The 23131-nt window shown below is 35.4% G+C and overlaps 1 protein-coding gene across 1 annotated transcript in view; it reads left to right on the forward strand.

Annotated features, from left to right (window-relative positions):
* The first annotated feature begins 529 nt into the window (after positions 1–529).
* LOC127878804 (G2/M phase-specific E3 ubiquitin-protein ligase-like) overlaps positions 530–23131 on the forward strand; it is a 33275-nt gene continuing 10673 nt past the window's right edge. Inside the window, exons 1-6 of the mRNA XM_052425335.1 lie at positions 530–652; positions 8548–8683; positions 10611–11020; positions 11734–11907; positions 12604–12708; positions 16380–16481. Of these exons, the coding sequence (XP_052281295.1) occupies positions 16441–16481 (41 nt within the window). The 5' untranslated portion in view covers positions 530–652; positions 8548–8683; positions 10611–11020; ... (1 more) ...; positions 12604–12708; positions 16380–16440. The remainder of the gene's footprint in view (positions 653–8547; positions 8684–10610; positions 11021–11733; positions 11908–12603; positions 12709–16379; positions 16482–23131) is intronic.

The raw sequence follows: 23131 nt of genomic DNA on the forward strand, positions 1-23131 counted from the left end.
CCTGGACCCACTGATCCCAAGGTGCTGATCCCAAAGTCTCTGGTTACCCGGTAGTTTCATAAGCATTTTGAATGAATCCAAACATTCCAGTTAACTGTGACCACTATGACGTCACCAATGGTACTAATGCCTCCTGAGGAATATATCACACTCGCACCAAATCGCTCTCCAAATGCGCTTCAGTAGATCCAAACCATAACCGAAAGTGGCACGTTCTTCTCTAATGTATGAGGCAAGAAATACAAATTGAGTGTTAAGCTATCTTCCGTAATAAAACATTTTTCTCAAGCCTTTTCAGCATCATAATGTGATGGATAAAACACCATGGATATCGTAGTAGCATCGAACGTGCTCGAAGGCGACACAGCGAAAGGAATACTGAGAAATTTCGACATCCGCTTCTCTCGCGACAAAACACTAGCATACGTGAAACTATAACCTTTTAGGTAATGTTCCGCATGTTATGTGTGTGTGTGTTCTTCAATCTTGTTTGAAATGAAAGTATTATTACTATGGCCATCGCATACATGTAGGTGCATATGAACCTAGTTGTCGAATCGTTATCTTGTTCCGAATATTGTTATTTACCGGTACATTGCAAATGAATTCTACAAGTAGGCTTCGTAATATGAACGTTTGTCCTACATTTAAGGTGAGTCATGTCGTATTGCTGCACGTGTAGCTGTTCATCGCAGTACATTCCTTTTCTATATTTATGTTGCATGGAATAACATCCGTGCATATACATCAATTGCACGGGAGCCAGACAACTCGCCCCAAAGCCAACTCGCCCCAGGACAAGTCGCCCCGAAAATCTGGACAAGTCGCCCCAAATATGTTGGACAACTCGCCCGAATCGAAAGACAACTGCCCAATTGCACACATTTAATCTCTGTCAGTTCAAAAACAAGTGACCATACTCAAGTTTTTGTGGTTTCCATGTTGTTTTCACTTTAAAACTTAACACAGTGTGATCAATGCATTTAATGTTAAATGGGAAAACAAGAGGAACATCGAACTTATCGCATCGTTTATCATTTTTCTTTTTAAGTTTTTATGTTCTTCCGCTCAATATGTTTTCTTAAAACGATTATAATTTTTACCAAGTAATTTTAAAATTGAACAAAAATTTGCAGGTATACACAAACTTAGGATTTGGGGTGAGCACTTCCAAGTGCAAGTATACATAGAAATATATATTGTCGACATATTTTCTCACTAAGAAAGAACTTAAAACAATTGTTAAACTATACTTAATATTCATTCGCTTTATAATTACTTACGCAAAGATCCGCTGAATAATGTCGCTAGTCGTTTGAAATGTCTCGTGTCATGACACTAAAAGCGACACACGGCACGACACGCGACATTTTTCAACGACAATCGAAACACTAAATTTCCACACACTTTTCTGGGTTTATAAGCGCGACAATGAGTTCAAATGTCGCATGTCGTATTAAAATGTAGCTTTTCGTTTAAATTGTCAAGTAGCGTGTCGCGCGTCTTGTTGATTGCCGTGTGTATACCTAAAACGACGACAGGCGACATTCAATGAAGCACAAACCGGCACTAACCTATCGCTGTAACCTATTCTTATAGTCTGCAACATTTTCTTCCAAAACCTAGCGGACAACGCGACATGTCAGTCACAAATGTTATGCGTCGTTGTTCATTGCCAAAATTTGTTGGATATTTCATATTCTATTGTGCATTGGGTCGCATTGATTGTCCTTTGTGGATCCCAATTGCGAATTTCAACTTTTAATGTGACATTCAAATTTCTTGGTTAAACACTTTTAACTATTTCCATGCAAGTTATAACGCATTTTACAAAATTAAGGACGTCACCTTTGTTTTTATTTTTTTTTTCATTATTACCACTGGCATCATGTTTATATAATTTTAAGTAGAACACGTATTTTCCTGTGGACTCGGTCAGCAGCTGGAGCGTGCTCGTCGCGACCGAGGCCAGGAGCCGCCTGCAGAAGATTGATATCTTGCGGCTTGATCTTCTGCGGATGGCTCAGCAAATCCAGCTGAGTCCGTCACCCTCGAGCCGGACGTCTTCTTCACTACTGAGACTGCTGTCTAGGATGCAGCGGATCTGACCAATTCGCTGTTTATCGTCGAGAGTTCGCCTGCCCGTACCGGTCCACAGGTCCCGTCTGTAGAGTGACGGGTACGGCGGGACAGCAAGACCACCAGTGGAAGGACGTACGGGACGGACTCGGGGTTCCTTCTGCGGGGAGGGAACCCATGAACATCGAGGGGGTGGCTTTAAAGATGGACCCCGGGGCGGTGGTACCTAGTGCGCTCAACGCGCAGGGGAAACCGTCTCGGGGATGAAGACGACAGCCGGTGACAGCGAGAGGGGCGATAAAGGCAGAGCGGTGCTTGCACTCCCTTGGCAGAGGCGTAAAGACAAGAATTTGTCTTTGAATTGTCAACTACCAGTGCACATTAAGGTCTCATTGGCCATCGTGCACTTGTTTATTTGGATCTAAATTATATCTTTGGCGAATACCCGGGAAGCCGGGGTAAATTTGACCTACTTTGGCTCAAAATTTAAATTTTTCCTAGAAAGGTCACAGGGGCAGGTCCAGCTAAAATGACACCGTGAAGGGGCATGGGACCTGAAAATAAACTCAGAACAACAACAACATTTTCCTGTGGAACACTGTTCCTTCAATTTTGTTTAAATTATGAACGCATACATAGATTAGAGCGATATGTATAGAGTCACCAATATTTAAACATTTGAAGCCGCCGAGTAAGCTTATTTTTAGGGTTTGGCGAAGTTTGGTTGAATGTTAAAAATGACAGGCGTTTGTTTGCGCCCGACGATTCTTTTAGCTCTGCATGGATGTGTGCTTTGTCTCACAGTAAAGACGTCTGTTGGCGATATTTTCGGTCTAGAAGAAACACAGACAGTTGACGGTCGCCAATATCGGATGTCGAAATTCCTCAGTATTCCATTTGCAGAGTCTACAGCGGGAGAAAATCGCTTCAAGAAGCCTATTTCGAAGGCGTCATTTAGGAGCAGATTTGATGCTACAAAAAACCTTTGGCGTGCTTTCAGTCTTATTTAGGAGCCAAACGTGTGTACGATGAAGAGATTAACTTTACGGAAGATTGTTCGACCCTTAATATCTTTGTGCCTCATACATTTGAGAAGAACATGTCACTTCCGGTAATGCTTTGTCTACGGCGGCGCTTTCGTAGCGGGCGCCACTGCATTTTACCCAGGAGAAGGCATCAGTGTGCATGGTATAATAATACAGTCCACTCTCGTTATCTCAAAGTCGGCGGGAACAAGAAAAAAATATTGAGATAACGAGAGTTCGAGATATCCGATTAGGCGTTTTCAAAGAAAAAATGAGACGAAAATTTACCTTGTTTTTAACATCTTAATACCTGCTAAGTGATCTAACTAAAGCCGTCACAGTGTGGCATATTACTCTTTTCCTGATATATACGCGTTTTACGAGGGACGATTAATTTTGCTATTTAAATGCTTAAAATGACGTTTTAAGTATTACAGAATTGCATGAACACATGCAGTTACAATTTTTCTAAACTGTCGAGTAAACGACGGTGTATATACGCAAAAATATAACTCAATTCATTTTGGAATGTTGTTTGTAAAAACAATAAGTCTTTCGGCCTTTCGGCGGGCTGTGTATTAATTGCAGTTAATTGATGTTAAAGTGACACTTAAAGTGACAGGCCTTAATCAAGTGTTAAAGGGATCTTTTCACGCTTTGGTAAATTGACAAAATTGAAAAAAGTTGTTTCAGATTCGTAAGTTTTCGTTTTAGTTATGATATTTGTGAGGAAACAGTAATACTGAACATTAACCATGCTCTAATATAGCCATTATATGCATCTTTTGACGATTTTAAAACCTAAAAATTATAAAGCGTTGCAACGCGAAACGATTGAATAATTTGGAGAGTTCTGTTTTTGTCGTTAAATTTTGTGAAACTACTAAGATTGCTTATATAAGGATGTGTACTCGGCGGAATAGCTCAGTAGGCTAAAGCGTTTTTACTTCAGGACTCTGGCAGGACTCCAGGGGTCACTGGTTCGAAACCTGCTCCGGGCAATGTTCTTTTCCTTTTTTTATTTTTTTTCTTGATTTTTTACTGGAGCTTTTATGATCCAATGTTTACATTTATCAATATAAAGCATTTAATGAATAAGTTAAAAAAATGCCAAAATCTGTGAAAAGGCCCCTTTAATGGCTAACAACATTACACACGTGTGATCATTGATGCAATTAACAGATCAATTTCCTACCGCACAGTATCGGGAGCTGCCGGGCGAAGCGGGACGGTGAAGTATCTAAGAAAAAGTTTCTCCCCTTTGGCCGACACTGGAAAAGTTATTCGCACTTCGAGATAAACCACAGTAAATACATGTTAAATCGGGACTCGGGACAAAATTTTATATCGACATATCGAATTATTCGACATAACGAAAATCGAGATAAGCTATGTTTATTTATATAGATGAAGAAGGGAAAAAATGGGTCATTGAGCTTACTTCGACATATCGAGAATATCGAGATATCCGATGTCGAGATAACGAGAGTGGTGGACTGTAATAATAATAATAATAATAATAATATTAATAATAATAATAAAAGCTTTATTTACAGAAGGTTACACATAAAAACAATGACACATTGTACATATTATTCAAATGAATCAATACTTTTTTACAATGTGGCCTTCTTAAACTAACATACACAAATAGGTCTATAAGTAAAAATATTCAAACAATATTTTCTTACACCCATACATAACACACATAGATAGACACACATGAAATATTATTGATTATAATAGTAATAAAAGCTTAATTAACAGAAGGTTACACATAAAGACAATGACGCATTATACATATTATGCAGATGAATCAATAGTTTTTTACAATGTGGCCTTCTTAAACTAACATACACAAATAGGTCTAAAACAAGTAAAACATTTAAACAATATTTTCTTACACCAATACATAACACACATTGTGACTTTTAGACAGACAAACATGAAATATCATTGATTAGAAAAACAAAACAACAAAAAACCACAACATATGACATATTATTGATTAGAAAATAAATGTGCTTTATATTGCCTTTTAAAAGCAGAGATAGAGCATGCCATTCTTATTCCAATCGGTATACTGTTCCAAATATCCATGCTATGGTATGAAAAAGCTCGTTTCTTATAACCTGTTTTTGCTTTGGTATTAACAATATCGCTATGGGTGGCAGATCTTAAGTTATATTTTTGATTTAGAGAAAAAGTTATAATATTATTTAAATATTCTGGAGTCTTATTGTTGACACATTTATATATCAAGATTGCCGCGTGGTATTTACATCTATTATTAAACGAGAGCCAATTTAGCTGTAAAAAAATTTATTTGGATGGTGTTCTATTGGCTTTTGTAGAATGACTTTCGCTGCGCGTTTTTGTAAAATATTCACTTTTTTTAAATTGGTTTTATTAGCGTTGCCCCAGATCGTACAACAGTAATCGAAACATGTTAGAATATATGAATTATGAAATAATTTCTTCATATCAAAAGTTAGATAATTTGATATCTTTTTGGGTAGAGTTATTTTACTGCTTATTTAAGAGCATGTTTTATCAATGTGTACTTTCTATTGCAGATGTTTGTCAATATGAAGTCCTAAAATGTTATGGCTAGTGACATTTTCAATAGCATTATTATCTTTTTTTAGATCAATGTCGATATTCTTAATTTTTTGTTTTGATCCAATAAGCATGCATTTTGATTTACTAGGGTTTATCATCATGTTATTGAGGGTGCACCATTTTTGTATGGAATAAATATCATTTTGTAAGTTAGTTTGAATTTCTGAAGGATTGGCCCCTGTAGCATGTAGTGTCGAGTCATCAGCATACAAGTCTATGTCTGATTGGTTTAGTAATAACCCAATATCATTTATATAAATTAGAAACAAGAGAGTGCCCAAAATAGAACCTTGAGGGACACCACTCTTAATAATTAGACCCATTAGAGGGGTAGAAAAACTAGTTCCTAGTTTAACGCATTGTTGTCTTTGACAAAGATAAGAATGAAAAAGGGACAAAGTACCATTCGAAAAGTGATGAAGTTTTAGTTTGTATAACAGAATTCCATGATCTACTAAATCAAAAGCTTTTTTCATGTCAATAAAAACAGAACCAATACAATTACCATTATCTACGGTGGCATAGAGGTGACATTCACTTCTTTTTTTTTAAATTGCTCTCCTCTTTTTTTCTAGAAAAAAAGGAGTGCAATACTAAATAAAAGCGGCGTGCAATTAAAAAAAGAGCGGTGCCTCTCTTGTTTTAAATTGCTCTCCTCTTTTTCTATCTCGTGGCCACGAGTTAGCTATGTCGTGGCCACGAGATAGAAAAAAGAGAAGTGCAAAACTAAATAAAAGAGGAGTACAATTAAAAAAAGAGCGGTGCAGTAAAAAAAGGCAGGGTGCTTCAAATAAAAGAGGAGAGCATTTTTGCGATCTCGAGATCCCGACTTAGCTCAGCCAATGAAATTTTGCGTAACATGTGTAAATATTCTGTATAGCTGGTCAAAGCGGGCTTATACTGTGATTTTAATTTTTAAAATTAAAACAACGTTATGGCTAAATTGGGGGATTTACTGTTGAAAAAACAACTCATGCATGTTTCATTTTTATTTCAAAAAGTAAATGGTAAATCTCTCTATTTCTTGGTATTTTTGCTGTATATTCGGTATCTATAAAAACTAAGTTCAAAATGTTACTTAAATGAAACTATTTTTAATTTTATGACACATTGTTTTTAACCAACCCAATTCCTACTTGGCTGAAACCACTTACAGTTCATGGCGCTCTTCCATAGATAACAAGTTATAAAAAATAAATGTCTGTAAAAGAATACTTATTTCATCTTGTTTAAACTTTAAACACCTTTACTGTATCTGTACACACCAACTGCATGCCCATATTTGGAAATCTGGATGAATTATGGAACTTTCATATACCCCAGGCCAGGGTGCAAATAAACTGGATAAAAGCCGAGCGTGGGGGTGGTTTTGAAAAAATCAGTATATTTTTTTTTAAAGCATGGAAAGCCTACCTAAAAATGTGCGTGTAGTTCAGAGAAACAATGCTTATTAAGAAAATAATAATTAGATTATATTTAGAAAGCTGCTTATTATGGGTGCCCTACCTTAATTCACTTAAATTTAATACAATGTAGAGAGATACTTTTTCTTTGTTATTGACAAATAAAAATCCTTCTGGTGACTCGCATGTAGTTTGCATGCGTTAAGTATGATGGCTGATTTTTAAATGTGATGCATCAGGGCTTTCTTTTAATCCATAGCTGTAGCTGAATACAGGCTATATCCCCTCATATATTCTATTAATAAGGCTATATCCCCTGAGGAATTTACCCTTTGACTAATATCGTGTGAGAATTATCCCCCAACTTTGGTTTTCACGCGCTATTTGCCCTCATAAATGAAGACTTGCCCAGAGCGTAAAAAGCCTGTTTATGTAGAAAACATTACTACACATGCCATGGATTTTTTTTAGCTCACCTGTCACGAAGTGACATGGTGAGCTTATGTGACCGTGTGATGTCCGGCGTCCGTTGTGTGTGCGTGCATGCGTGTTTGTGTCCGTCAACAATTTGTTTGTGTAGACAGTAGAGGTCACAGTTTTCATCCAATCTTTATGAAATTTCGTCAGAATGTTTATCTTGATGATATCTGGGTTGGGATTTATTTGGGTCATCTGGGGTCAAAAACTAGGTCACTACGTCAAATAATAGAAAAACCTTGTGTAGACAATAGAGGTCACAGTTTTCATCCAATCTTTATGAAATTTGGTCATAATGTTTATCTTGATGATATCTGGGTTGGGATTGTAATTGGGATATCTGGGGTCAAAACCTAGGTCACTAGGTCAAATAATAGAAAAACCTTGTGTAGACAATAGAGGTCACAGTTTTCATCAGATCTTTATTGAATTTGGTAAGAATGTTTATCTTGATGAAATCTGGGTTGGGGTTAAAAACTAGGTCACTAGGTCAAATAATAGAAAAACCTTGTGTAGACAATAGAGGCCATAGTTTTCATCTGATCTTAATGAAATATGGTCAGAATGTTTATCTTGATAATATCTGATTTTGGATCGTATATGGGTCATCTGGGGTCAAAAATTAGGTCACCGGGCCAATTCTAGTAAAATCTTGTGTAGATGAAAGAGGTCACAGTTTTCATCACGTCTTAATGAAATTTTGTCAGAATGTAATAAAACTATTAATTAATGAAATCTAGCTTGGGATTGTATATGGGTCTGATAGAATTTAAGTTAATGTAGCAAGGTTAGTCAGGTGAGCCATTCAGGGCCATCATGGCCCTCTTGTTTTCAAAAAGTGTAGACTAAGAAATATCTCTTACTCACTAAAAATCTTTAAACCCCAAACAACTGTATTGTTTCACGGCACATTTAACACACTGCATGTTTTATTGTTGCAGATTGATTGTAATGCAGTGGTTGTTATGACAGATGACGATTTGGCAAGATATCTCCTGCATTATGGTGATCGGATCGCTTTAATGGCTTTTGCCAAGATCAAAAGCAGAAAAGAGTCAAACTCTGAAACAACCTTGGGTAATTAAACTTCTGATGTGTAAAATTATTACAGTACAATAAATATTCATAGATCTTGCATTCAGTTATTATAATAACCGCCTTATTGTTCTCAACCTATTTTATGGCCCAAATTTAAAAGTATATTTCCCAAAAATATGGGTTGGTATTTCATCTTTGTATGGCTTCAATATCTACAGATGCTGGAGGCATATAGCCATCAGACTGTCTGTGCATGTGTCTATCCTTCTGTGTGTATGCCGTACCATTTTGGTCAAAAGTACAAATACGCCGATATATATATAGTGGAGCTATCCTACTCACCCGGCGTCGGCGTTTCCGTGCCGTTTCCGTTAGCATTAGCGTGCAAATGTTAAAGTTTTCGTACTACCCCAATTATTTTCATTGTCCCTAGACATATTGCTTTCATATTTTGCATACTTGTTTACCAACATGACCCCAACCTATAAACAAAAGCAGACAACTCTTTCAAGCATTTCGTCATAATTATGGCCCCTTTTCCACTTAGAATATGCAGCAAATGTTAAAGTTTTCGTACTACCCCATTTATTTTCATTGTCCCTTGACAAATTGCTTTCATATTTTGCATACTTAATTACCAACATCACCCCAACCTATAAACAAGAGCAGATAACTCTATTAAGCATTTTATCATAATTATTGCCCCTTTTATACTTAGATTTTTTTAGAATATGCATATTATTGATAAATCTATGTTAAAGTTTGCGTACTACCCCAAATATTTCCTATATCCTTCGACATATTGCTTTTATATGTTGTATACTTGTTTACCAACATGACCCCAACCTATAAACAAGAGCAGACCACTGTATCAAGCATTTTGACATAATTATGGCCCCTTTTAAACTTAGAAAATTGAACATTTTGCTTAAATTGCCATAACTTCTTTATTTATGATCACATTTTATTATTACTTTGACAAAACAACACTTAACTGAATACCACAATGGATTCCACCCAAACAATACCCCACGCCCCTACCCAGAATCCCTCCCCCCCCAACCCCCCCCCCCAACCTCCCCCCCCCAATTTTTTTTTTAAATATCTAATAAATTACCACACCCCACATTATACCCCCCTCTCACCCCCCACCCCCCTACCCCCCCATTTTTTTTTAAACATCATCTAATAAATTACCCCACCCCACATTAAACCCCCCTCTCACCCCCTACCCCCCCCCCAAAAAAAAAAGTTTTTTTTTTTCCTTTTTTCATTTTTGAAAGATTGTCTTATAAATGACCACACCCCACATTATACCCCCTCTCAACCCCCCCCCCCCCCACCCCCCAAAAAAATAAAAAAATAAATCCTTTTTTTATTTTTGAAAGATCGTCTAATAAATTATTGAATATGTACAATTTCCCCATGATGGCTTACGTTATACTCTGACAGCTCTTGTTTATTCTATAGCTGTAGCCTAATATAGGCTACATCCCCTCAGAAATTTTCTTTAAAATTCATGCATTTTCCCCCCAAAATGAAACTATCACCTGGAAATTTCATTCCATCATGAGTAACATCACGTGAAAATTATCCCCTATTTAGTTTTAACACACTATTTTACCCCCATATATGAAGGCTAGGGCACCGTCCCCTGAGACTTAAAAAAAGCCATGGTAGCCTTTACTTTTCATAGTCATACCATGTTCAGCACACATGAGAATTGTCATTTGTAAGGGGATGTTCTTGAGCCATTTCTTGCAAGAATTTTTTTTCTATTCAATATAAAACATACAATGTAAATATGCAAGAACTTGCGCATGTATGATCCTGATGTTTGAAGCTTGCTCTAAAAGGTTAGCTATAGGAAGCAGATTAGAGCTTGCTTCAATGTGCTTGCTTAAGCCCTTAATTTATTTAATCATGTATCCAATATCTTTTATAAACATGGAATTATTTTTTTCAGCCAACTGTACAATGCATCAACTAGGAAGAAGGCGGAATTCTAAATCAACAGGAAATAAAAATGGTTTGAAAAAGTCTCGTGCCATAGAATTGGGGTGGCTAAACCGCACTGGTAAAACAAGGTACAAACAAGTCAGAGCTCAGAATGGTGGGGGCACAAGGCGTTTTCAAATTGATAAAGCCATAACAGTTGGGGAACTATTGAATGTGGCAACAGCCACATTTTTCCCGGGAGGAATTTCGAATTTTGGACAATTATGTGATTACATCTATGAAATTAAAGACTTTAAAGGTGATAGCATAGAAGAAAATAAAACTATGGAAGATCTGTACAAAGACAGTCGGTTGAAAGTGTTACGTTTGTATTTGTACACACGGCCAAGAGAACAAATTTCTGAAACAAGATCAGAGGTAGGATATATAATATTATGTGATTTCAGTTGTTAGTCCCCTACCGGATTGCGCTCCGTCTGTCTGTCCGTTTGTCTGTCACACTTTTCTGGATCCTGCGATAACTTTGAAAGTTCTTAATATTTTTTCATGAAACTTGGAACATGGATGGATGGCAATATGGAAATTATGCACGTCATTTCCTTTTGTTCCTACGTCAAAAATTCTGGTTGCTATGGCAACAAATAAAATAAAAATCTGACAATGTAGGAATTTCTGACAATGGTGGATCCGGTAGGGGACTTTTATTGCTTGGCAATAGTCTTGTTTTTCTTGGTACTTTTGGAAATGGGTCATGCGGTGAACGATATGAGCTATCATGGCCCTCTTGTTTATTTAACTTGAAATCAAAGTGTTTTTTATAAGCGAGGCTCCGCTGTTTTCGGAGAAACCCCGAGCTATTGTCATAGCCAGCTCGTCGTGTCGTGTCGTCCACCGGCGTCGTGCTTAAATCTTAACATGCACCTTGATGAGTTCTACACGCCACACCCATTTTTGGGTCACTAGGTCAAAGGTCAAGGTCACTGTGACCTTTAAGAAAAAAATTGACAAGCTATCACTGCCGAGCGTGGAACCCGTTATGCGGTGCTCTTGTTTGACAATTCCTGTACTGGGCCACTGCAATTACACTGACTAGGTATGTCTGAAAACTTGTAGCTTTTTTGGTATTTCAGACAAAATGTTCAGAATCATCTGAAGATGAGCTGCCTAGTCTATCATCTGTGCATGAATTGAGAAGCAGTAGGATGACAACCGTTGGGGCTTCCTCTTCACCAAATGTGTCAACACCAGAAACACATATGAGCAACACAAGCTCCAGTCAAGAATTGGTTTCTCCAGATCCAGATGTATGATAATAAGTAACAAAAACTGTATTTAAATTAAAGATTGTTTTGTTTAAAGTTGTCAACCTTCCAGAGCACAAAATGCTCAAGGTGAGCTTTTGGGATGGCCTGCTGTTCGTTGTCCAGGGGGCTTTCTTTTGGTCGACAACCTTATTTAGTTGCCTGATAGGCGGCATGGTATTTTATTCTTGTCGGCTGCAGGACTTAATTTTTGCTAAGGGCATGTTCCAAAGAGTTTTTGTTCTTTTTTGACCATTGTTATTTTGGCAGGAAAGAGTCAGTAGGATTCTGAAGATGATGGTTAAATTTTTAAACTTACCTGTTTTATCATGTAGGAGGATATGTACTCAATTCCAATGCAAGTCTCATCAGAAGTTCCAGCAACCTATGAAATAAGTGCACTTAAGAAGAAAAATGAGTTTAAATAGGTGATTTAGATCTAGTTAAGTGTGAAACATCAAATGAATTTACTTTACTTTGGCAATTTTAGGGGGGCGTATGCTGCGTCCGCCCCCCCCCCCCCCCTCCCCTTGATCCGCCGATGGTCACTTAGTTGGTGTCATATCCCTGACCTGGATTTCTGGATTTGGACCAAATTATCCCCCATTTTAACATGAAATAGTTGAATGGTTGAGCAGGCAGTGTGCGATTGCTCTTGTCTTGACAGTGTTGTAGTTTTGACAGTTCTTATAATTACAGCAACAGTTACCAGACATTACCCCACAGACTTCAGCTGCACAGGCGACCTTCATTGAAACAGGCACACCTACAGTGCAGTTCAGACAAAGAAGATCCTTATCATTGGTGAGTTTCTTTTTCACCTCACAATTTGTGTTGCCTGGAAACATTTAGTCAGACAGCATGGCATAACTGTATGTGAATGTGACATCATATTATGAATCTAAAAATTGATAACATGACTAACATTTATCCATCACTTGCATGTTTTTTTTATATATTTTACATATATACTTTTTTGGAAAATGCAGCACTTTCATTTGGAGTCTTTTTATGCTCTGAAAAATTCTTTTTCATTTTCGGCTGTTTTCTGAGAAAACCCAAGGTATTGTCATAGCCAGCTCGTCGTGTCAGCGTCGTGCTAAAACCTTAACATTTTGTCAAGGTTTTGAACATTGGCTCTAAAAAGTGCTTCCACCTACAATTTTGAAACTTCATATGTAACTGCACCTTGATGAGGTCTACATGCCACACCCATGTTTGGGTCACTAGGTCAAAGGTCAAGGTCACTGTGACCTCCGGTGCTCTTGTTCATTTGATAGCTATAAAACTAATTTTTTGTAGGTTTTCTAAAAAGGCATGCACAACATTGAAAATTGCACAACACTTTATGATTCATATACCAAAAAGACAATATTTGTTTAATTAATATTCAAATTGTAATTTCCTATTTAATCACATTTGAAACAGTTTTACTAGTGTGAGCGTTAGCTCACACTAATGTTACAGAGCATATTATGCAAATCAGTATGTGCTTAGAAGCCTTAGCTACGCTATGGAAAGACAAACACTGCCTGTTGCAGCAGACGACAAATGCTAAGAGCATCTGCTAGGAAAGATAACCACCACATCTGCCTGTTTATAGTTCACCACTGGTACACTGCAGTGGGTGTATATGACTAATAGTGTTTAACAGCTTGTAAGATGTGATTGGCCAGTCTAGTGTTTATCATTGAAATCTGTACATATTGGCTGCTTTCAGGGAAAATGGGGCTTAATGCATGTCAAATAAGATTAGCCTGTGCACACTGATTAGCCTGTGCAATGCGCACAAGCTTATCAAGGACGACATTTCTGATTTTATAATGTTTTTCGTTTACAGAGAGTTTCTGGTATTGGATGACAATTTATGCATATGCATTAAGCCCCGTTTTCCCAAAATAAGCTTAAATTATATTTTTTATTAATGATTAAAAAAAAAAGCTGGACCGGCGCTTTAAGACACACTCTTAATAAATTAGAATGGGTTGTGTTCATTTAAAACTTGCAATATAAAAAGCTATAACATAATTTTCTAAACTAAGTTGCGTCTAAACTTATACAACAGCGAACACCTACAGTGCCTTCAGCGCTTTGATTGTTATCAAGTGAAATGACATAATCAAAGAACAGCTACATTTTTGTATTAAAATCATTTTTAACTGTCACACTTGCCAAGATCATTCCGGGGATAATATTATAATATACTGCTCCAAACTAAATGTATATTTCAAAAGAGACTTAACAATTGAATTGTAAAAATACCATGTGAATGGCAGGTTCTACTTGGTACTTTATGCCACTCAATTAGCAGACATTTCTTTCGGATTCTTACTTAATGAATTATTTTCAGAATCAAGTTGGCCTTTTCTTCCAAATGTTTGAGTGGCATTTTGGAAAATAAAAAAAAGTACTTTTGTTATGTCCCCCAACACTATAGTGGGAGACATATTGTTTTTGCCCTGTCTGTTGGTCTGTCTGTTTGTTTGCGCCAACTTAAACATTTTGCAATAACTTTTGCTATATTGAAGATAGCAACTTCATATTTGGCATACATGTGTATCTCATAGAGCTGTACATTTTGAGTGGTAAAGGTCAAGGTCAAGGTCATCCTTCAAGGTCAAAGGTCAAATATATGTGTCAAAATCGCTCATTTTATTGTACACTTTTGCAATATTGAAGATAGCAACTTGATATTTGGCATGCATTTGTATCTTATAGAGCTGCACATGTTGAGTGGTGAAAGGTCAAGGTCATTATTCAAGGTCAAATGTCAAATATATGGGGACATAGTGTTTCACAAACACATTGCTTGTTACACTTAAGGTAGAGATGTATAATTAAGAATCTTAGGTGCAATACTTACATTGTTGCAAAGAAATTGAAATTGATAATGGTATTAGATAACATACAAACATTCTCTTTATGACTTTTATAAGGAAATATTCAAAATATAGCTTTTATATGAACCAAATGGACTATACAACTTCTCTTTTGTATTTGGTTTCTCGAATTGTCATATTGAAATGAATATCTGATTTCTTAGAGTCAGAGACATGCCGATGCACCATTGCAAGTTGATAGGTAAATTCAATAAGAATCTAGCAAGACATTAGTTTAGAGTTAATTTCCCATGTTGCAAAAACTGGAGAGAAGTGGCAAAAAGATAAAATACAAGTGAACATGTTGAAAACAAACAGTTTGGTTATAAAAAAATGGGTTACAAAATTAAACCTGTATTTAGAAATTAGCCCATTTTTTATAGAACTTATAACAATTTAATATAAAGTAAACTCTTATACTCTTATACTCTTATAATCTAAGCAAATGTATCAATGGTTAGGGTGAAGGTAAAACATTCTGATTGGTCTGTTCAGGTAAATATTAAACAACTACAATATTAAAAGTCTTGCTAGATCTCTTCAAGTTGATATGTTCATGTTGATTTTGTTTCTACCCCATTGTTACTGTGTGAAGCTTCAACAGCAGAGATTTAAAAAAAAAGAGCTTTGAACATACACATCTTTAATTATTTTTGGCTGACCCGAACACAAAATGCTCAAGGTGAGCTATTGGGATCACACTTTGTCCGTCGTGCATCTTCATCTGTCGTGCATCGCCATCTGTAGTGCGTCTTATGTTAACATTTTTACTTAAACAGCATCTCCTCCAAATATGCTTGGCCAATCTTGATGAAACTTTACAGGAATGTTCCTTGCATGAAGCCTTTTGAAAGTTACATTCCATGCATAACTCTGGTTACCATGGCAACTTTAAGTTTTCCTTGTATTTATTTTTTTTAAACTTAAAAAGATCATCTTCTCTGAAACAGCAAGGCATAGAGCTTAGATATAAGGAAATGATATTGGCCAATAAGATATTGAAATAAGATTTTACAATGAAAAGGAACACAAAAGTACAACAAAATAAAAAAAGTCTTAAGAAAGCGTATCACCTCAAATTAGATTTGAAGGGATCAGAAACTACCTCAAACTTAAAATATGATTTAATGTTACTCTAATAGTATTTAATATATTACTTAAGTATCACAGTTATACATGTATGTCACATATATTTAATATCACAGACTTTTAGCATAGACTGGTAATTAGATATATTATAGAAACAGATTCACAACTTTGGGAAACTTAGTATGTAAAATGAAACAACTTGGATAATATAGTGTAAAATCCTAGGATTGCCCATTATTTATTTCCAATGGGGTCCAGTTTAGGTTAGACTTACTATAATAATAATAATGTGAAAGTTACACAAAATGAACAAAACCGGTAAGTCCCTGATAATTATTGAGAATACATGTTAGTTGTTACAATCATGTTTCTATAATATATTTGCCATGATGACTAGATCGCAAATATTCTAATTTGTACAATGATATATTAGTATTAGTATATATAAGTACAATTTATATTATGTTTTAATACTATAAGTATGATTATTATTTTGACGTGTTTCAGTAATTCTCCAATTTTGAGAGATGTCATTGAAGTGGTTGATAGTGAAGATGAAGAGCTTCGCATGGAGTGTGAGAGGGAAGAAAAGGATGAAACAGATTATCAGTAAGTCATTTCTTCTAAGCATTAATTTGGTTTATAGTTGGCTACAACCAACCATAAAAGCTAAATGTTTTTTCATCCATGAAGCACATGCAAGACTAGAAGCTCACCTATAACATTGACCTAAGTAATAGTGGATTGGCTTTGAAGTGTTGACAACTCATTTAATCATTCTTCACAAGTTCTTATTTATAGACGTTCTATTAATTGTAATATTATCAATTTGACCTTAAAATGACACTTATTTTGTCAGATATAAAAAAGTGTTTTAGAATCCAGTGTGATTGTGGGCAGAATCATATAATTTTGTCCAGGGTTATTGCCCTTGGATTATCAGAAAGTCCAGATGATAAATTCTATAAACACTCTAGCATCAGTATTAGTGAAGCAATCTTTATCAAACTTGATGACACTGTATATGGGCCAAGAGCTCTCCTAACTATGAAAATAGGCAGAGTCGGACCATTAGATATACAGTTTTTGCCCTTGGATCATTGAAAAAATCCAGTATTTTATGTTTTCAATACTCTTGAATGAACATTCCTTGATCAATGTTGACTAAACTTTTTGACACTATTTATGGGCACAAGATATAGCCAAGTTCCATGGCGGCAATATCGGAAAATTATTTCCTGGGTTATTGATCTTGGGTTATTGGAAAATCATGTATTTTAATTTTGTTAACACTCTGGCCTCAGTATCAGTAGTAAAGCATTCTTAATCAAACTGAATGTTTATGAATGGCACAAGATCTCAGGCAAGTTAGATCACGGACAGAATTGGACAATTTGGTTCAGAGTTATTGATTGTGAAAAAATCCAGTATCTCATTTTCAGTACACAGTTGAACGATGCGAGGGACAATCGTATTGTTGCCAGAGTGGGCTTAATCCTTTGATGTTTAGCAATATTTTCAAAATAATACTTGTTAACATATAAACATGTAATGATACACGTGTAAAAAATCATAAAAATATAACAACATACAATAAAACAACAGCGCTAAGCACTTTGAAAAATACATAATGACCTTAATGTCAAATTGCAGAATTTTTTTTTTTAAATTAATGCCGTTCTCATAGAAGAATTTAATGCGAATGCTTATAACAAATTTATGTACTCTGTGCGTTGCTTATTAAATCCGATGTCTCATGAAATTCTATGCATGTGGTTTATGTTATTACTTGAAATGTACCCTGTTGTGGTGCGCAATACGTTGGGCAGACGGGTAGATCACTTAAAACACGTTTTAGGGAACATTTTTTTAAAATTAAAAATAATAAATTTTATAACTTCATTTACCAGCACTTTAATAAAACAGGTCATAGCGTAACAAATATTTCAATTCAACCTGTGGAGCAACTTATTTTTAGCTCACCTGAGCGATAGCTCGGGGTGAGCTATTTTGATCACTCAGCGTCCGGCGTCCGGCCGTCCGTCTGTCTGTAAACAATTTGTAAACATCTTCTTCTACTAAACCATTGAGCCAATTTCAACTAAATTTCATGTGGAGCATCCCTAGGTCATGGGACAAAAGAATTGTAAAAAAAAATTTGATCACATAACCAAGATGGCCGCCATGACCATATATGGTAAAACCCTTAAAAAATCTTCTTGTCAGAAACCGCTCATCAGATTTTCAAAAGATTTCACAGGGATGACCTTTGAAGGCTCCCCTGAAAAAGTTGTTCAAAGAAATTTGATTCGTCAAAAAACATGGCCGCAGGAGCTCGTTGAACTTTGCATGTTTATTCGTTTTCGCCTATTTTGTGAAAACTGTCAAAAATCTTCCACATTTTTTGTCCGATCCTTTCCAAATTTGCACAGTGTCTTTATATCAATGAGGACACGAACCCTACAAAAAATGAGCATTATTGGTCCATGAAGTACAGAATTACCTCCCCTTGAATTGAGAAAATGGTGTTTATGCAATAAAGTCCAAATTTTTCATCCAATTCTTTCCAAACTTGTAAGGATTTAGCATGGTTCAAACAAGGGAAACAACTACGGTTTATGCATGTTCTTTTTATTACAGATTTGCCTCCCTTTAATTCATTCAAAATCTCATTTTACAGCAGAGATTCCAAATCTGACCTGTAAATGAGCCCCATATTTACTGCCAGTGCTAGGTTACCTTTTCCCATTTGATCATTCTTAAGTATTTGTCTTGTAATGCTGCTACTGCTTCTGCTAACTGCTACTGCTACTACTACTACTACTACTACTACTACTACTACTACTACTACTACTACGACTACTACTACTACTTCTACTACTACTACCACTACTACTACTACTACTACTACTACTACTACTACTACTACTACTACTACTACTACTACTACTACTACTTCTACTACTACTACTACTACTTCTAGTACTACTACTACTAGTACTACTACCACCACCACCACACCACCACCACCACCACCACCATTACTACTTCTACTACTACTGCCATTACTACTACTACTTTTAACCACTACTACTACTACTACTACTACTACTACTACACTACTACTACTACTACTACTACTACTACTATACTACTACTACTACTACTACTACTACTACTACTATCTACTACTACTACTACTACTACTACTACTACTACTACTACTACTACTACTACTACTACTACTACTACTACTACTACTACTACTACTACTACTACTACTACTACACTACTATACTACTACTACTACTACTACTACTACTACTACTACTACTACTACTACTACTACACCACCACCACCACCACCACCACCACCACCACCACCACCACCACCACCACCACCACCACCACCACCACCACCATTCACAGTGACAAAAAACGTATTCACACAATGGCTGCTACTACAACTTATAGCCCATATAGGGGGGCATGCATGTTTTACAAACAGCCCTTGTTTCTATGGGATTTTAACCACAACTGTTCATGTTTATCTCCGACACATATTTTTAGGTCACCTGTCATGAAGTGACACGGTGAGCTTTTGTGATCGTGTTATGTCCGGCGTCCGTTGTGCGTGCCTGCGTGTGTCCGTGCGTCCGTCCGTCAACAATTTGTTTGTGTAGACAGTAGAGGTCACAGTTTGCATCCAATCTTGATGAAATTTGGTCAAAATGTTTATCTTGATGAAATCCGGTTTGGGATTGTATTTGGGTCATCTGGGGTCAAAAACAAGGTCACTAGGTCAAATAATAGAACAACCTTCTGTAGACAATAGAGGTCACAGTTTTCATCCAATCTTTATGAAATTTGGTCAGAATGTTTATCTTGATGAAATCTGGGTTGGGATTTTATTTGGGTCATCTGGGGTCAAAAACTAGGTCACTAGGTCAAATAATAGAAAAACCTTGTGTAGACATTAGAGATCACAGTTTTCATCCAACCTTTATGAAATTTGGTCAGAATTCTTGATGAAATCTGGGTGGGATTGTATTTGGGTCATCTGGGGTAAAAATCTAGGTCAAACAAATAGAAAAACCTTGTGTTGACAATAGAGGTCACAGTTTTCATCCAATATTTATGAACTGTGGTCAGAATGTTTATCTTGATGAAATCTGGATTGGGATTGTATTTTGGTCATCTAGAGTCAGGCACTAGGTCAAATCATAGAAAAACATTGTGTAGACAATAGAGGTCATCTGATCTTAATGAGTCAGGTGAGCGATTCAGGGCCATCATGGCCCTCTTGTTAATAATAGTACTTCAAGTCAGTGCCAATTAAAAGCAAGGTGCATGTCAGAATTTGAATGGATTAAACGTTTGCAATCAGCTTACCCACTTGGATTAAATGATAATATTCTAAATGTTGGAACAATTTCTAAAAATAAATTGATTAATTCATTTTCTCTGTTTAGTAAACGTCTAAGAAATAAACGTTCACATGGCATTAGGAAAAATGGTAACTTAAGGCGTCAATTTAAACGTCTGCTTTCTTTAAATGATTGCTACACAGTATTACAAAATGGGGGTAAACATAAATTACTAAGTGCACTTTGCTCTCTTTCTGTTTCTTCGTTGGCGCATATTGATAAGGAATGTAAACTTATTTTACTTCAATCTGACCCTCTATATGAATGTGCTTGTATTATTGAATCTTTCACTGACTACTATCTTAAACCTTTTATTAAAAATGTACTTAACAAAACTAGAAATCGTATCAAAATTGAGTTTTGTAACAAAGGTCTTGATTTAATTGACCTTCCTAAAATATTCAATGATAAAAATGTACGTCGGTTGATTCCCCCTTATTTCCGCAATACTGAATCACCACTTATTTGCTACAAATATAGTAAACCTGTAAGAAGTATCGTTTTTAATTATAATTCTATTTCCACAGATATAAATGTAATAAGAAATTGTCCTACATTATGTGACTGTACTAGTTCTAAATATATATATGGTCCAGTTGGACATGTTATTACTGGGGACCTTAATTTCATTCAAAATAAAAACCTTAGAAATTTGCTACGCAGAGGCCCTAAGTACAGACTGCCTATTCCTGTTGATTTTGATGACTGCATTAAGAATATCTAACATCCTTACATGATTATTGCACTAAATGGTGCAGGAAGGAAAATGCTGAAATTACTGCACTCAAAGATTGGAATTTTTTTTTATTTAGTATGGCCATGAATAAAATATGTTTTTATGATACACATCCTTTGGCCCTACCACATTCACCTAAATTTAATAAACAAAATCTCTGTAAATTGCTTGAAGACTTAAAATCTAAATTCGTCTTAGTTCCTGCTGATAAGGCTGCTAATAATGTTATCATAATATGACGAGTGTTTTATGTTCAAACTATTTCACAAGAACTTTCACAAACTACATCATATTGTGAGTACAATAAGCAACCTAATGAAATTATTACCGACCATATTGCCCAATGCATAAAGTTAAAAGTAATAGTCAATATTACTGACAAGAAATTGCCATCACTTTACTGGATACCTAAATTACATAAGACGCCATATAAAAGTCGTTTTATCGCTAATTCAGTGTCTTGTACCACCAAACAATTATCAGTGTATCTTACATCTGCATTGAGTGCTATTAGATATCATATAGCTAAATTTTGTAATAAAGTTTATGAAAATAGTAATATTAACCTATTTTGGTCAATAAAAAACACCTTAGAAGTTATTGATAAAATTGAAAATAAAAAATATAAGGTGTGACAGGTAAGTACTTATGATTTTTCTACATTATATACAACGCTTCCTCACGCTTTAATAATTTCCAAACTTGTTTCTTTGATTGAAAAAACTTTTGCTAGAGAGAAGTGTTCATATCTAGCTTTAAACACTAAAACAGCTTTTTTTACTAATCAGATATTAGATAATTACTTCATTTGGACTTGTCTTGACTTTTGTGCAGCACTTACTTTTCTTTTGGGCAACTTGTTTGTTGAATTTAATGGTAAAATATTGAAACAAATTATTGGCGTTCCTATGGGTACTAATTGTGCGCCACTTATAGCTGACCTTTTTTTATATTGTTATGAAAGCGAATTTATGTTAGAATTATCTAAAACTAAGCAAGTAGATTTGATTAATTGTTTTAACCTTACTAGTAGGTACATTGATGACATACTTAATTTAGATAATCCATTATTTGAACAATATATTCACAAAATCTACCCAAAAGAACTAGTCTTAAATAGATCGTGTATATCCAATACAGACGCTGCGTATTTAGACTTACATTTAACTATTAATAATAATTTGATCAAAACTAGTTTATACGACAAACGGGACGATTTTAACTTCGAAATTGTGAATTTTCCGTTTCTAGATGGCAACATCCCTAAAGGACCTTCCTATGGTATTTACATTTCGCAGTTATGCCAGAGCATGTTCGTGTATTAAAGATTTTAATGATCGTAATCTAATATTAACTAAAAAATTGCTAAAACAAGGCTTTTTGTATCATAACCTAAGAAATAAATTTGCTAGATTTTACTCTAAGTATGGTGATTTAATTTCAAAATATAATGTTTCTTTAAAATGGCATTTAAATAATGGAATCTCCCATCCATCATTTTACGGAGATGTTTTGAAGCGTGTCCGCAAATTAAAATATGTTAAACCAAATGTTCATATTAAACTTTTCAATTTAATTAACTTGTTTTTATCAAAAGGATACGATGCTTATGTACTTCAAAACACGTGTTTGATGGTTTTCGATTCACTATATCTTTCTTCCCTTAAAATTTGGAATCATTAGTAATATTATAGGCATTTTTCACTGATGAATAAAATTGTGTCATTGTGTCGTATGAACAAATCTGCATGAATACTACATTATAGGCATTTTTCACTGTTGAATAAAATTGTGTCATTGTGTCGTATGAACAAATCTGCATGTAAACTACATTTGGACTCAAATCGTACATCAAATCATTTCTGTCTTCAGTTGTCAAAACACCTATATACTGTTTGATTCCAATTATGTCGCTTTAATGGAATTACCATTTTTATTCATTTGCTTCTTAATATTAAATCACCTAAACTTGTTTTATTAGTAGCACAGCCCCATTAATATTTTTATTTAGTACTGCCCCTGGAATTTGTTCACGTCATTATGTCATTATGGATTTTTGTGACGTCATACGACCGACTTTCCCAGTTGTAATCTAC

This window comes from Dreissena polymorpha, chromosome 1 (genome assembly GCF_020536995.1).
Source record: "Dreissena polymorpha isolate Duluth1 chromosome 1, UMN_Dpol_1.0, whole genome shotgun sequence".
Classification (NCBI taxonomy): domain Eukaryota; kingdom Metazoa; phylum Mollusca; class Bivalvia; order Myida; family Dreissenidae; genus Dreissena; species Dreissena polymorpha.